The sequence below is a fragment of the Polistes dominula genome, unplaced genomic scaffold, assembly GCF_049000335.1.
Source record: "Polistes dominula isolate Pdom_NZ unplaced genomic scaffold, Pdom_raw_medaka contig_49, whole genome shotgun sequence".
NCBI classification, from domain to species: Eukaryota; Metazoa; Arthropoda; class Insecta; order Hymenoptera; family Vespidae; genus Polistes; species Polistes dominula.
Genome location: NW_028300914.1, coordinates 4,407,279 through 4,423,115, shown reverse-complemented (window position 1 = coordinate 4,423,115; position 15,837 = coordinate 4,407,279). Strand labels below are relative to the sequence as shown.

The 15,837-nt window shown below is 29.2% G+C and overlaps 3 protein-coding genes and 4 non-coding genes across 8 annotated transcripts; all 7 read right to left on the bottom strand.

Annotated features, from left to right (window-relative positions):
• Positions 1-2,085: 2,085 nt before the first annotated feature.
• LOC107065075 (uncharacterized) lies at positions 2,086-7,408 on the bottom strand. The gene is made up of 3 exons (XM_015318394.2): positions 5,628-7,408; positions 4,316-5,393; positions 2,086-4,237 (listed from the first exon to the last, which is right to left on the bottom strand). Exons 1-3 carry the CDS (start codon positions 5,655-5,657, stop codon positions 3,501-3,503), a joined length of 1,845 nt encoding a protein of 614 aa, XP_015173880.2. The 5' UTR covers positions 5,658-7,408; the 3' UTR covers positions 2,086-3,500.
• A 287-nt stretch (positions 7,409-7,695) lies between these two features.
• On the bottom strand, positions 7,696-8,845 carry LOC107064940 (uncharacterized). The gene is made up of 2 exons (XM_015318139.2): positions 8,689-8,845; positions 7,696-8,161 (listed from the first exon to the last, which is right to left on the bottom strand). The coding sequence occupies exons 1-2, from the start codon at positions 8,701-8,703 to the stop codon at positions 7,793-7,795; spliced, it is 384 nt and encodes a 127-aa protein (XP_015173625.2). The 5' UTR covers positions 8,704-8,845; the 3' UTR covers positions 7,696-7,792.
• A 1,730-nt stretch (positions 8,846-10,575) lies between these two features.
• Positions 10,576-13,885, bottom strand: LOC107065074 (tRNA N(3)-cytidine methyltransferase METTL6). Of its 2 annotated transcripts, XM_089179816.1 has the most exons (10): positions 13,322-13,885; positions 13,077-13,222; positions 12,863-13,006; positions 12,610-12,783; positions 12,255-12,416; positions 12,018-12,055; positions 11,782-11,819; positions 11,522-11,583; positions 11,245-11,312; positions 10,576-10,786 (listed from the first exon to the last, which is right to left on the bottom strand). In XM_089179816.1, exons 1-4 carry the CDS (start codon positions 13,697-13,699, stop codon positions 12,627-12,629), a joined length of 825 nt encoding a protein of 274 aa, XP_089035942.1. In that variant the 5' UTR covers positions 13,700-13,885; the 3' UTR covers positions 10,576-10,786; positions 11,245-11,312; positions 11,522-11,583; positions 11,782-11,819; positions 12,018-12,055; positions 12,255-12,416; positions 12,610-12,626. The 2 variants fall into 2 exon arrangements, with proteins under 2 accessions (XP_089035942.1, XP_015173879.2); XM_015318393.2 differs by lacking the exon at positions 12,018-12,055.
• On the bottom strand, positions 10,861-10,925 carry LOC149033334 (small nucleolar RNA SNORD44). Its single transcript, XR_016175823.1, has one exon. It is a non-coding gene; the product is annotated as a small nucleolar RNA SNORD44 (small nucleolar RNA).
• On the bottom strand, positions 11,650-11,732 carry LOC149033333 (small nucleolar RNA snR60/Z15/Z230/Z193/J17). Its single transcript, XR_016175818.1, has one exon. It is a non-coding gene; the product is annotated as a small nucleolar RNA snR60/Z15/Z230/Z193/J17 (small nucleolar RNA).
• Positions 11,887-11,969, bottom strand: LOC149033332 (small nucleolar RNA snR60/Z15/Z230/Z193/J17). The gene has a single exon (XR_016175819.1). It is a non-coding gene; the product is annotated as a small nucleolar RNA snR60/Z15/Z230/Z193/J17 (small nucleolar RNA).
• On the bottom strand, positions 12,124-12,206 carry LOC149033331 (small nucleolar RNA snR60/Z15/Z230/Z193/J17). The gene has a single exon (XR_016175820.1). It is a non-coding gene; the product is annotated as a small nucleolar RNA snR60/Z15/Z230/Z193/J17 (small nucleolar RNA).
• Positions 13,886-15,837: the final 1,952 nt, after the last annotated feature.

The window sequence follows — 15,837 nt, the reverse complement described above, 5'->3', positions numbered from 1 at the left end:
AACATGTATTCTATATTTGTATATATACATATATAGAAAATCTATATGTCAATAAAGTAACTTAATGAATCGGAAATTCTATCTCAGAGATTCGTCTCTCATTCGAGGAAACTGAATTTTCTCATAACGAGAACGTTGAACAGAATTGAAATAGAATCGTCGTATATTATTGCCTAGAAAGTGTAATTGAATGCAAATTCGTTCAAAGTAGGAATCGTTACGATCGCAACCAGCAGCTTTTATTTCCCTCGGTAAGTCATTACGCTCATTTCCGGCTATCCATAATAAAGTGAATCCTAAACTAAACTAAAAAAGGGAAAGAAATAAAGAAGAAAGAATGAAAGAAAGAAGGTAATATAAAAGGATCATCATTCAAATTCAAATAGCATGAATCTTCGTTTCCCACGTTTAAATGATATCTTACGTTTATTCGATTAATCAACGTAAAAGTTTGATAACAAAAACTAAAATAAACAAACAAACAAACGATGGACATTTATGGATGGAAAAATTTCAATTACACGTTTGAAGCTGATTAATGAATGCTATTAATAATCCTATATCGTACGAAATATGCAAGTGTTTTTCATTTCTATTATTTTTTCTTTTTTGTTTTTCTCTTTTCTTTTTTGAAAAAGAAAAAGAAAAAATATAAACAAACTCATCTCCGGTTCGTAAAATTTACGATGTATTAGATCGTATTAAAGATATGGTAAAAGGATTCTCTTTTATGTTACTCGCATTCTTTGCTCTCTCGCTATCTTCTGAAAGTAGATTTCTGACTGTTGGAAAGTGAAATGTCTGGATGGCGAATAGAAAAACCTTCTGGTACTTGCTGAACTTTTTACTTTCGATTAATGCATACAATTGAAAGAATCAAAGGAAGAATAATAAGAAGAAGAAGACTATGATGGACGGGTTATTAGAATGAAAGATGAGTCGAAGAAAGGTGGGATATACACATTCACACGAGATACAAGATAAAAAATAATGATGTAGATAATAATCGATAATAATGTACACTTTAACTATCTTTTAAATAATACTTTAGATAGATACTTTTATATTATCATACTATTGAAAAAAAAATTATAAAAAAATTAGAATAAAATGAGAATGAAAATAATAGTTAAAGAAAATTTATGAAAAAACAATCATTCTTCTTATTTCAGATTATTCACAAAAGATATATAAATTATGAGGCAGATAATAATCAAAGAGAATTTATATCCTCAGATCAATTCCTTATTCCCTTCATCGTTTTCTCAATTCAAAGGAACATTTTAAGTTATCTGAAAACAAATGACTCATTTCGTTTGACTTTCACCGAATGAATAAAGGAAGGATATCGTTTGTTCGTGTTGGATTTACAATCAAGCACCACTTTTACGATCTCCACGAATCTATCCGATCGATGACCGATTGGTCGATCGATTTCGTTTTATTTCGATTTCGATTATCGTAAATATGAGAACAAGAAAGAAGTGAAATTGTAGTAGTTTGTAGGAGTTAGAAAATATAAGAAATCAGAAGTTGGTTCTTAGGATGAGTTTTAAAAAGGGATAACGTAGATGGAAAACTTTGTATCGAACTGGTTTCCATTGAAACAGTAAAAGTACATGATCTGAGTAAAAAAAAAGAACCGGCCGAGGATTCGGGTCACCACAGAAAGTGAGTTTGAAGACGGGTTTTAATAAGAAATGTTAAAATATGGTATGAACTCGACCTTTAACATCATTGCAACTTGACATCCAAAAAATTATGTTAACGGGTAATATCGTCCTATCATTTATATAACGGTAGTTTACTTTAAATGCATTTATTTCATTTCTTTTTTTTTTTATATTAGAAATTTTAAAGTAAAAACCTATATAAATAAAAGCTTTATTCAAATTTATTGACTAATAAAGAATTTTAACTTTCATTTTTATATTTAAATAAATAATATAAGTATCTTCTATTAAAAAAAAAATCTTACATATTTGTTTTCAATAAATATTTCGAAAATATTTATTGGTCAATCCAATATTGTAATATGATTTATTTTATTCAGTGATACTTACTTAACATTTTGATATCATCAACTTACTAAATTTTGAATTATTAATACGGAAAATATAAAACGCATAGAATACATAGAATACACAGTCAATAATAAATAAAAACTAAATAAACACGATAACTTTATTATCTTTATCAAACGATTGATTTGTAATGAAGAATCTTCTATGGAATGCAATGAAAGATTATGAAATCGATAATCAATTTGATTAGTACACCATCAAATACTATAATTCAATTATTATTAGGAAACATATTACTTTCTTATATACAATAACCGGAAGACAATATGTTATGACACAATGAATGAAGATTCTTTATTATTTATCTTCATCAAATGAATGGATCAATCGTGAATCTTCTCTTACATGAAGTCACGTTGAAAGATTACGAAATCGATAAGCAATCTTGGATACACCCGCCAATACCGAATGGTTTATTATGTATGCTTAGGATAACTCAGCACTAATCCTTTCGCGCATTGACCGTGGATAGAATTATCGAGCGACTTTCGAGGTCAGGATCGAGTGTCGAGTCAACGTCGATCGTGTTTTACTGTACGCCGATTATTGTATCGGTTAATCACGTCATGACTACGGTAAAAGAGAGTTTTCTCTCTTTCGGATTGGTTCAACCGACCGGAAATGGTCGCACTACATTTTCTCGACTTACGACTTTCCATCATGCAAAGCTACGACTTAGATTTCTTTCAAATTTCTTTTTGAACATTTTTTACTTACAAATTTTGTTCCTATGACCTTTTTTTTAATTTACAGTTTTAAACAAGTTGCCTGAAAAGTTTCTACTTATTTATTAATGCGTGTATTAATAGAAATATCAGTATGAGTTTTATGAATAACCTGATATGTCAGAATTGCGTCAAACTAGTTTTCTAACTTGATCATAGATAATAGTTTTTCTAGGACTGTTATATAATAGATTTTGATAATATCTAATGGATGAGTATATGATAATAGGAAAAAAAATAAAGAAATATATATTTGAAGAAATAAATAAAGGGTGATAGTATGTACATAGGCATCTAACGTTAAGAAATATTCATGAGAGTTCATAAGGAGAACGAACGTCATTCGATAGTCCAAAGGAAAGTGTATCGTGTATCGATACTTGAAGCTGATTTCGATAACAGTGTCATCTGAATAGCTCTCTTAATTGTTCTACTTAATAATTAGGTAATTACGTTCGTTAGATTAATATTATAATTCCTTCAGATCGTCTTGAGATTTGAATCTTATCTATTCGAACTTTTCTTCTTTTTTTTCTTCTTCTTCTTCTTCTTCCTCGTCATTTTTGAGAAGTGCTTTCAAAGTCTCTGTATTTCGAACTCTTAGAAACTTTCTTTCGTATTCAAGAGAGTAAAAAAGCCATGACTACGTGGGAGAACGAGTCCTGCTTCGTTCTAAAGGAACGGTATCACCTTATTTCCATATTTGTGCCGGTTTTGTTGATAGGTACGAGGGTGCATAACTCCATGGATAAGTTGGCAATGCTGGCTTTTGTAATTGATAAGCTAAATTCGAATAATAATAGACCGGATAGACAGGTTTTATTGGTTTATAGATCAAAGGATTGATCAGAGGTGTTTGTAGGCCATAAGTTGGATGTTGACTCGGTGTCGAACTTACAGAGGGTTGAATGTTGGTTGGAGTTGCTGGAAGGACTGGTTGAATTGGTGTAGCGACAGGATGTAAAGGAGTAGTTGGATGTGCAGGTTGAACGGGTGTTGATGTTACGACTCCAGGTTGATTAGCTGACTGTGGTGTTTTTGGAGGTAGCTGGGGTGTTTGAGGTTGAATTCCTTTATGCCCTTGATCTGTCGGAATAGGTATTCCAAAGTGAGTTGATGATGATCCTGATGATTGTACCGAAGTCACTGTTCCTGGAGCATAAACTCCATAGCTAGGAACATTTGCTAGGAAGGTTGGTACGAACCCGCCGTACAAAGGGAATCCAAGGGAAGGTACTACTGCAGTTCCTGGTTGACCCGGAACAGGAACATTTACACCGATTTGCGTGGTACCGTCATCTTTGTTAGTTGGAACAGGACGTCCGGTTGAAGTTGTGGTTGTCGTTGTCGTGCTGGTGCTCGGTGATTGAGTCGTCGTTGTGGTGAAGCCATAGCCTAAGGGGAATTTGATTGGACCGGTCGTTGTACCTGACAGAAAAGGTAATTGATTGGAGACCAGGTTTCCTCTACCAAGATTTATCGTATTTGAACTTATACATGGTTTACCTAACGGCGGAAATTCCGTGCCAATTGAACCCAAGAGATCCTGATTCTGAGGATAATTGCCATGATTTTGCGCGTATCTACCTTCATTATTAGAAGATTGGACTTGGGATTGAGCCAATGCTTGTTGCAGCTGTGCAATCAATCTATCTTTTTCTAACGACTGTATTTGTTCAAGTGTCTCTTGAGAATTCAATGTTCCCGAGGCGTAAGAAGGTAATGGTCCTCGAAATATTTGAGGATTTGGTGAGGTATTCTCGAATTGTTGAAATTGACCACTCGGATTTTGAATCTGATTATTATTTTGATCGACATAATCATTAATACTTGGCGCAAAATCTTGACTCGTTGCTGGAGCACCGTATAATTGTTCTAAAGCTTGTGCGTTTTGTGTTAAAAATAAAGCAGCATCAGATATCTGACTTCCTTGTGATTGAGGAATATTTTGATTCTGAAAATTATTATTTTGACTCTGCGACGTTGACAATGCTTGTTGAGGAGAAAAAGTATCAGCTGTTGAATAAGCTGGTAACTTTTGATTTCTAGGTGGCAAATAATTAGCTGTGTTTGATCCAAATGGTTCATTATTTTGACTAGCAATAGGACTTACTTCAGCAAAATCAAAATTTCTTATAGGACTTGGTATACCCTGATCCCATAAACCACTACCATGACTCTGGAAATTATTGGATTGTTGATTATTCGGATAACGATTTAAGGAAGATTGGCCATGATTTTGAAATTTATCTCGATTTTGTTGAACATTTGGTCTACTTAATCCTAAATTCTGTTGACTAGGTGGACCATATTTGTTAAATGGTCGAGTTATTTGACTTGGAATCCTCGTAACAATTCTTCCTCGATACCCCGATTGACCATTTTGTAATCTGGATCTCGTATTGGGTTTATTATACGAATATCCTGAATTCCTTTTTATTTGAACGTCTGATTCCTTTGAATCGCTATCAGCTTCTGCTTCACTCAATTCTACAACCTCCAATTTCGTGATATCAGAATTACTTTTCTCTGCATCTTTGGCATATACCAATGATAATAATCCAGTTATGAGAATCCATGTTATCTAAAAAAATTTTATAATAAATAATTAAACATATATATACATATAAATGAAAATTGCATTTAAACAATTAGAGATAGTATATGTATTTATAAATAAATTAGAATAGTATTAAGTTAAATGTCACTTATCTAATTCCTAACAATACATAGAATTAATACTAAAAGCTGAGACGATCTTATAATACACTTTAGCACAGTACTTGCAAGTCAATGAAGTTTACGGAAATAACCTCACCAAAGAGAATCGCATTTTCCACAATAGCATATAATCCTTCCTAACACTCGACACACTGCACTATGCAATTTCACCTGACTCTTCCCGAAGGTCAAAGAAACGTACTTATCGGCTTATCGGCATTTAATCGGAAGACCGTTGTCGGGAATTTAATTCTTATGAGGATGAACAGACTAGCACCGACTAAAACCACAGCCATACCTGCACATATATAAATACAGTCGGGTCGCGACCATTCACGAATTACAATAGACTTTCTTACTGGCTTTCATCGATCGAAACTTAAGCAATACTGTTACAAATTCTTGGTGTTACACATATCGATGTAGAATAAATCTATTTGTCGAATTTTTCCTTTTTATTCTCTAACGAATAATAAACAAAAACACACACGCACATGCACACGTGCACACATTAATTCACTTATAAAGAAATTTTTGTTGTTTTATTTTTTTAAAATACATAATTAAATGCACTAAATTTATTAAATTTTTTAAATTTGATGGATAAGTGAAATAACAAATGAATGAACAAATTTATTCGTTTAGATGTTTATTAATCTTCATATTAGGTAGACGTTCCTGAATAAATGGCCTTCAACCGAGAAGAAATTTATAAGACGTAAGAAATGAATAACCTCCCTCTCAACTTCCGACAAAAAACTTGAATACATTCAGCGATAATGTGGCGCGAATTTGAACAGTTTTGTCTGATTCTCATCACGCGCAACTTTTCAGTGTCCCAGTGAAAGTACTATCAAGTCTTCAGTCTCGAAGAATACGGAATAAGTTCTCATTCGTAGGGATTTATTCTTATTGTGTAACATAAGATTACGTGTGAATCGGACCGTAGAGGAATATCATCTTTTTACAAATAGTCTGCGAAAGTTTTTCTTCAAATTTTATTTCAAATTCTTCAAAAATATATTTGCAAATAAAAATTGAGTGAATAAAAATAATAATATTTACTATAAAGAAATGTTTATTTTATTGTTTTAATAATATTAATTGTATGCATATTCATTGGCCAATATTTTTTCAAAACGTTCCTACAGAAAAAAGAAAAGAGAAAATATATTTATTTATAACATACAACAAATTCGAATTATTCAAATATTATAAATATATAATATATATATATATATATATATTGTATACATAAAATACAATAGCATAAATTATAATAAAAGAAGTAATTAGGACACATCGCTAAGCACGCTCGAAACTTTCACCCTCTTTCTCTAAAAACGAGAACACGGCCTATTTCTTATTATAACACTTTAAGGTATTATCATTAAAACAAAAGCTTCATGTTATATCATCATCTTAAAAGAAGATTTCATCGATGATATTATTGATCGTGCCAATGCGATTAGGAATAATGTTTGTCTCATGATGTCAGAGAGTTTCCGCTTGTATTATACGTCGTGATTTGAGTTCATTATGTTTCTCTCGTGTTCAAGATAATACCGTAGATACATGCATGATGAACTCTACCATACACGTACCACAAATACACACGTATCCATGAAAAACCAAACACAATGAATATTATAAATTATTAATTTATGATGTATTCATGCGATAAGCACGTGGTTTTCTATTCAAATCTCGCAAATTAATATAATTTATCAGTGAAAATTGATTTTCACCGATTCTCATTTGTTTCGAGTATTTTTGTTTGCAAAACATATTTACAAAATTCATGTTCCTCTAAAAGAGACTCACTTTTTTAAGATAAAATTTCAAAAGAAATTTAAATGAAAAATCGTAATGATTCGATATAAATTATAAGGAATACGCTGTTTTACATAATTTTTACTGTAAAACAAAAAGATAAAAATAAATAAATATAGTAGAGAAAATGTATTGCAATTTTTCAACAATTTCATTTGTCAAACGACAGGGAGAGAAGGATATTAGATAATACAAATTTGATATACCCGTTTGTATTTATATAAACTACATACATTATCAATTAGCTTGCTTAATCCTTAATTTTATAAAAAGTAGATCTTTATTCGCCACATTAAGGGAATCTAATGAGGAATAAGAAGAACAATATACACTTTTTGTGATATGCCATGTCGTGTTATCCCAAAGTTAGGTTTTTTTTTACATGATTATTATGAACACAATATTCGTATGTTCATATTAGGGGTTAATTTAAAAGTAGTAAGGGCTGTTGTAGACGTAAGGGTAACTACGATAAGGGGAAGCTACATAAGGGGAAGCTACATAAGGGGAAGCAACATAAGGGGAAGCAACGTAAGGGTAGCCATAACTTCGGGCATAAGCATACGGTGAGGAATAAGCAGTGTAGGCAACTGGTGCTGTATAGAGTACAGTTCTTTTGTTTCGTTCAGTCAATTTTTTAGATCCTTCCTCAGCTTCAGAAACAAAATCTATTTCCCCATCTTTAACTTCAAGTGATCTTTTTTCTATATTTGATTGTTTATTTTCTTCCGAAATTTTATCATTGAGCGCAGGTATGTGCGCTGAAACTACAGCAAGCACAGCCAAAAGAACCACAGCCTGAAATGGAAATATGTACGAAAGTTAGGGAATATTTTTATTTGATAAATTAATGGTCGAGATGTAGTTTATTGGAGATGAATGAATTTTTGAATATTATCGTCAATATATAAAAATATTATTTGTCAAAAAAAGCTTAAAATTTGAAAAAGATACAAGTTTTTATATAAGGTTTTTATATTAGATTCTGTTTAATTTTTAAATAAAAAGATATAACTTATAACTTTTATTTGTGATTGTTAAATATCTTCAGAAAGAAAAGGTCAATTAAAAGAATAATAAAAAATATTTAAAAATAACATTTCTATATCGAATTAGTAATTCTATATATTCATTACTATTGTAAGCTTCTTTCAATCTTAATAAAACAATAAAATTCCTAAAATACTTCGAATTCTAAAAATGTATTTAATTGACAAAATTCGTTTATAGTTAATTATTAACATTCAAATTAAAATTAAAAATATATAAAATAAGTTTAATTATACGTTAATTTGATAATTGTGTTGATGTATTCTCATACTTACAACAAAGTACTTCATGATGTCTACTTAGAGGATTTGGGAGTCTGCTACTCTGTTGAACTAGGACCGAATGATGCTCTTTCATTTTGGTGGATAGCTTTATATACCCTCGACCAGATCATTCTGTCGACGTCATCCACGGCTTGATCAATGCATGAGGACGCACGAATCGTTCGTGATGTGAAATGTGTGCGTGTCTTAACTTTAACGTTAACGTATCTTAGCTTAGATATAAAATGGTAAGGTAAGGTGTCTCTTTGTCAAGACAGGGTTGTTACTTGTTGTGGTGTTCTATTGTTTAATCGTTTATCTATGGGCTAGCAATACCTTTGTGTATACATTAGCTTAGCTTCTTCTTCTTCTCCTTTTTCTTCATTCCAAGGAAGGTATCATGGTGTCCTATCGACAATTCCATAATCGACCCATGTACGAAGACATACCTATGTTACAAGATACACTGTTCAAAGGAAAGACCTTGGCGATCGTCCAAATACAGAGGAAAGTGTTTTACAATAGCCACGTAACGCACGATCGCACACACACAAGGATTTTATCGTAACGAGTTCCATGAACTTTCCTTACTATAAACATATACAATTCATACGATTATAATACATTCAATAATTTTGAAAAAAATCCATTATTTTATTTAGGGTTGACTGTATTTGTACAAATGGTTAAGTTAAATATATTTTTGTAATCATTATTCGAATACTTATTGCGCATAAAGTTTGATTTTATTGCTAAAAGTAAAGTATCTAATTCTAAGAACTTTTTCTTTTAGTATAATACAAAGTTTTGTACATCAGTAATGACTTGTAGACAAATTTTCCAACTAAATTAAAATGTTTTAACATACTTTCTATACATGACTCTTTGAATTATGTATAATATGTTTAAACTATTGGGATATACTTTAATAAATAAACTGGTTCGACTAGTTTCCGAAATAAAAATAATAATTGTAAATAAATAAATTTTAATTTAAAATTAGAGGAAAGTTTTATAAAAAGAATATCAAAAATTTATAAAATAATAATTAATAATAATGGAAATTTTGCTCTAATATATTTTATAATTAAAATTTTGAAAAATAATTATTTTCAATGTTGTAGAACTAAATAATTGATTTTCTAGTTCTACATCTTCTATAAATTCAATAATTTTTTATTTATAAAAGAATAAAAAGAAAAAATTTTCAAAAAATTAATAATCAGAAAGATCTAAAATAATCAATTAGTTTTTTACAAAATTGATGAGTCTCTCAAACTTTGCACTGGTCATTAAACCAGATTTAATGGTCTGGAAAGTTCCTAAAATTATGCACTTATTTTTTTTCTTTTGCTATGCAAATAAGAGGATATTCTTAAAATTTACTGATCATTTTTGTAAAGAAAACATTTGTTCAACTTGATAATGTCAAGGATATTGGACCAGTTTAGATAAAAAATTCGAACGAAAATAAAATAATATTAATAAATTAGTTTTAAATACTTTCATCTTCTTTATTCTCTGTCATTTTTTATCTTAAGAATCCTAAATTTTGTTACACCCAGACTTCTATTATAAATAACATAATTTAAAATTAATTTAATTCTTATTCTCTATTCCGGATGTAAATTAGTAAGATAGTATAAAGTCAACTATTATTTTAGTGCAAAAAAGGCTATTAAAATTTATATCGAAATTTCAAAAGACTGACAGCGTTTTTATCTCGTTTGCACGCAATCATTTATAAAGATCAAAAAGTAAAAAAAAAATCTCTCAGAAATGGTTAATGAATAAAATTTGTGACTTTTTATGCATACCATACTAATTAATAAAATAAAACAAAAAGTTAACGCATACAAATGGGTGATAAATACATAAAAAACATTTTTTTTCGACACATTTTGTATAAAATATTTTTATTTTTTCTTTTGAATCTTAAACAAAATCAATGCATTTTAATCGTCTCAAATACATCACAGTCGCATATAAGATAGAAATCTTAAATTTATAATATGTTACATGTAGATAAATTAAACAATATTTCACCGAAAGTGTTAAATCTTATAAATAAAATAGTTCCCCTTTTTGATGTGAAATGTTTTTGGTAAATCTAAAAAGTAAAAAATATTTATTTATAATTTTTCAGATCTTTGGTTGTAAGGTAATAATGTTATTTCATCCAATATTCAGTTAGAGCTAATAATAAAGTCTTCATAGATTTATACGATATTTACTTATCATCATATAATTTATATAATAATCATTTAGGTCCCAAGGCTAATTAGAAATACTAAAGCAACGCGATACAGCATTCATTACTGAAAACAAAAATAAAACTCGTCTTTTGTTATTTTAATAAAGAAAAAAGACTGTTTTAATTTTATATACAAAAAATTAGAACATTGCGATTTTTTTAATTCTTTATAATAATACAACTGGAACGAATTAAAAAAGTAAAGAGTTGATTACACCATTCGAGTGATTTAATAAGAAATCTGATGAGTTCTATATTACTTGGGACTGAAACGATTAAGGTAATTAAAACAATAGTCTATAAAAAAAACTTACATAAATTTCTTTAATATTTTCTGCGAGGAATGTTGATAAAAGAAAAATAAGATCAGATATTATTCCACCTGTAATAAATAAATTTTGTGTAAGGATGATTATTTGTGAATGTTCATAGATATTCAATTTTATTATGTCAAACTATTTTCAGCGGTAGTGACGAATAATGTGTATATCATTAATTATTCAAATATATAATTTTTCATCATATAATAGAGTTTAAAAGTACCAATAAAACATTTTGTTTGAATCAAAATTATTTCGAAAAAATACTTACAAAGACAGTAAAAGATTTCTTTGAAAATATGTGAAATTTAAATTTTGTTGTTGTTGAGAAACCTGTAACAAAATTCTATAATAAAATATCTTTTGTGATTAAAAACTTTTTTATTTATTTCTAAATAAAAATAATTTCAGATAGGAGCGAAAAACAACAATTTTGGTCTTCAATTAAAATCAGTTGAACTATGAGATCATCATAACCATGAAAAAAAATTCCAAATTATTTTAATTGATTTAAAAAATCAAAATACTCACGAAATCCAAATTAAATTATTGTTCCATTGAGTGACCATCTATAATAAAATTTGCAAGATTAAACATTTTTTGTAATAAACAATATTTTATTAGATTTAAACATAAGAATAACTTCAGATAGGAGCGAAAAACAACAATTTTGGTCTTCAATTAAAATCAGTTGAACTATGAGATCATCATAACCATGAAAAAAAATTCCAAATTATTTTAATTGAATTAAAAATCAAAATACTCACAAAATCCGAATTAAATTATTGTTCCATTGAGTGACCACCTATAATAAAATTTGTAAGATTAAACATTTTTTTGTAATAAACAATATTTTATTAGATTTAAACATAAGAATAACTTCAGATAGGAGCGAAAAACAACAATTTTGGTCTTCAATTAAAATCAGTTGAACTATGAGATCATCATAAACATAATAAGCAATACAAATATTATTTAATATATAAAAAAGAAATAGAACTTACAAAAAATATTTAAACCTTTCACTAGAGCTATCCGTTTAACCAGAGTGCTATCACGAAATGGATCTCTGATATAAAAATTCATGTTACATGCCATATATATCCCATGTTCATAATGTGAAAGGATTAAAGTAAATTTTGAGTAAAGTAAATCATTGATAGATCCTGCAATAAAATATTTCATATTAACACATAGCTTTGATAAAACAATTTCTTTATACAAAATAAATTAATTTAAAATCAGATAGGGGCGAAAGATGAAATCTTCATTAGTTTCAGTTGAACTATGGAATCATCATAAAGAGAATGTAACATTTTATAAATAAACATTTACTCTACTAAAATCATCATGCAATACCTTGGAGTCTCAGCTATTTAAACTTTTTTCAATTTAGCTTGTACAAAAATTCTTGGTACATCAATATTATCTTTAAAATTTACAGTGCGTCTTTGAATATATTCACACGTTGATACTTGGAAACCAACAGATTGAAAGAGTTCGGTCACTTCTTCGATAGAAAAATAATAGGATCTGTAACCAAATAATATTGTAAAAACTGAATTATTGAGTATATTGTTTAAAATAATGTTATTTTATAAAACTACTTTACCTAGTTCCATCTTGACGCATATAAAAATTGTCAGCAATTTTATGACCAGGTTTGAAACGCAGTTGTGCCATATCGTATAAACCATAATCTCTAAAAAGTAAAACTCCACCGATCTCAAGTACATTATAAATATTCTGTGCAACCCTATAAAAGATAAAAATAATGTAAAGAAATAATAATTAGTAATATAAGATTTGAATATCAAGAAGCTTACATTTTAAACTTTTGTGGATGTACAGCAGAGAGTACAAAAATCAATGTAGCTAAGTTAACTGAACAATCAACTTCGGCAAAACAATCATCTGTTGTAATATCTGTTTGAAATACTTTAATTTTTTCAATATCATACAACACGTGATTCTGTGAAAAGAAAGAAATACAGACAAAATCTCATGAAAATGAAAAACAATTAAAATAAAGATACAATTTAAAGAAATGTATTTAATTAAAAAATTCTACCTTTGTTAGTTCAACAGCTTTTGATGATAAATCACATGCGAATATTTTTCTAAATTTCAGTCCATCTTCTAATAAAGGATAAATCAAATTACCAACCCCACAACCTATCTCGAAAAGGACATTTTTATTCTCATCCGAACCCAAGCCCAACAATTCGTCGAATTCTCGGGTCGTCCAATGACGATCTTTGAAAAATTTCGTGTTATTTCTTTTGTAAAATAGATCCCAATGTTTTTTAGCATCTTTTTCTAATTGATTAGCACGAAACTCGGAAACTAATCGTGAATTCTGTGCTTTTATTCGTTCGATTTCTTCTTTCGTGAGACGTTTGGCCACGTGGCCTAATAAAATTTCCGATTCAGATTGTAATTCAGTCATTTTCACTAAATTTATCAAACCAATGATGAAATTTATAGAACAACGAAAAAATAAGATATATTTCTTTCAATTTTCTATTGAATTTTTGTCGTAACGGTAAAAATATCATTGATATTGATTCAAGAATACAAATAAAAATGGAAACAGTTCTTCTCACCTTGATGCCCAAAAAGGAAATGAACGAGTCTGTTGATTTGATGCTGCTATGCTTGCTATGGTGGCGTTAGTGCCGAAAACCGATGGTGCTGCCATTAGTTCACAAAATTCAAAGCGCGCGAATATTTAAACGCTCTTTTACGTATTTACGTGTGTAAGAAAATAAATCATTAAGAATTTATGGACTCAACAATTTTATAACTAAATAAAAAATATTTCTAATCTTTAATTTGGTGTAATAAATTCAATTGTGAGGTTTGACAATTAATTTGTTGTCTTAATACTGAATTCATTGCATCAAAATCGTTATCTATTGTTTCAAAATTCAGAAGTTGCTTAAAAAATGAATTAAAGTCATTAAAAATAATGGAGACTATTTTAAAGAATAACACACCTATAATTACTTCATAAATAAATACTAAATTTATTTAAAAGGAATCGAATAAATAAGATTTATTAAAAAGAAAAGTGGAATTTTTGTAATTATAAAAATTGCAGAATATTATTAAGGATTGCTGTTTGAAAAATTTAATTGAGGATTTTTTTGAAGGACGTTTTTAACTAACGCGTAGTTTACTTTTACAGACTTATAGGGAACATATAGGTAAGGTGGTTACGCTCGTTAGTATGAATTCCACGAGTGAACTTATTCGACGCTTTAATATGCAACTCCCGCACGAATCAAATATTTTCTTTCTGTATATAGTAGTACTCACAATGACACAGTATTGAAAGGGGTTAGTCGTGATTAAAATTTTATAGTCCAGTTTGTTACCGAGATTGCATATATACACCACAATATATGCACACACACACACACACACACATACATATAAAGAGTTCTATAATATAAAAGAATAGACACACAAATTTGGGTCAAATGTATTTTAAAATAAATATGCAAATACATTTTAAAGTATTTCTTTTATAAGACTAACGAAATATTCTATTATATTAATCTGACGTAATCTGTCTGCAAGTTGGATACTTCAAACATCTGTCGTATGAATAAATATATTTGCGAACTTTAGATTTCCTGAAATTTCAAATAGTACGGAAATTTAGTTGGCTGTCAGATTAAAACTCATGAAGAATCAGTTAAAATGGTTTGCACTAGTCATTTCCGTTTCCATCTCCGTTTAAGCATAGGATAGTCTCTAACTACTGTGACAAGGTCAAAAAAAAAGAAATAATAATTCGCAAAGGCGAGTTAGTAGGTCATTGAAAACTACGATTAGTTACGTCGAATCCTTGGTGATTAGCCAAGTGAATCGATTAATTGAACTAAATAAAAAATAAAAATATTAAATTTTTATAAGACCTATTCATTATTATTGGAATTGATTTACAAGTGCGTTCTGTGTTCTTAAGAAAATCCTACATATACTTTTGCATAAACTATTGTTAAAAGATGAAGAACCGATCTATTCAATAAACCATTTCATAACTCGTTGTGGGAATAAAGAAGATTGCTATAACATTGTCACAAAAGATCACGTAATAATTTTTAAATAGAGAGAGAAAAAACAAAGTTGAAATCTGCAGTTCCTGCGAGGAGTTAAAAGCTTAACTAAAGAAATAAGCTTTAGAATTTTCATTAGCTTAACGAACATAATATTTTATTAAACATTGCATAATCCACCAATCGTTAAAAGTATAAAGCGATTAATAATCGAATAATTTCTAAGCGTATTAAAATTCGAAAAAGAAAAAAAGACATTCGTATGTAAATATCATTAAAATCAAACGCAACGTTGTAATCTTTTTTTCTTTCTTTTTTCTTTCTTCTGTACTTGACTCAACAGAAAAGAAATTGCTAACGGAGCGAAAAGATTAACAACTGATTTAAAAGAAATCTAATCGAACGAATAAAATGGAAAGACAAATAGAAAGAAAGAGAGAGAAATAGAAGAGGTGGGGGAGAAGGAAGAGAGGAGGAGGGCCGGTACCGGGGTGAGAAGGGTGGGTGGGGGTTTTTAAAT

Bases quoted from the DNA above. Each gene is read 5' to 3' on its own strand.
- LOC107065075 (XM_015318394.2), bottom strand. From the start codon at position 5,657: ATGCTATTGTGGAAAATGCGATTCTCTTTG. The intron at 5,394-5,627 runs GTGAGGTTATTT...AAATTTTTTTAG, and splicing joins GGAAAATGCGATTCTCTTTG to ATAACATGGATTCTCATAAC. The intron at 4,238-4,315 runs GTAAACCATGTA...CTTTTCTGTCAG, and splicing joins CACGGAATTTCCGCCGTTAG to GTACAACGACCGGTCCAATC.
- LOC107065074 (XM_089179816.1), bottom strand. From the start codon at position 13,699: ATGACTGAATTACAATCTGAATCGGAAATTTTATTAGGCCACGTGGCC. The intron at 13,223-13,321 runs GTAGAATTTTTT...TTCTTTTCACAG, and splicing joins AAGCTGTTGAACTAACAAAG to AATCACGTGTTGTATGATAT. The intron at 13,007-13,076 runs GTAAGCTTCTTG...TATCTTTTATAG, and splicing joins CATCCACAAAAGTTTAAAAT to GGTTGCACAGAATATTTATA.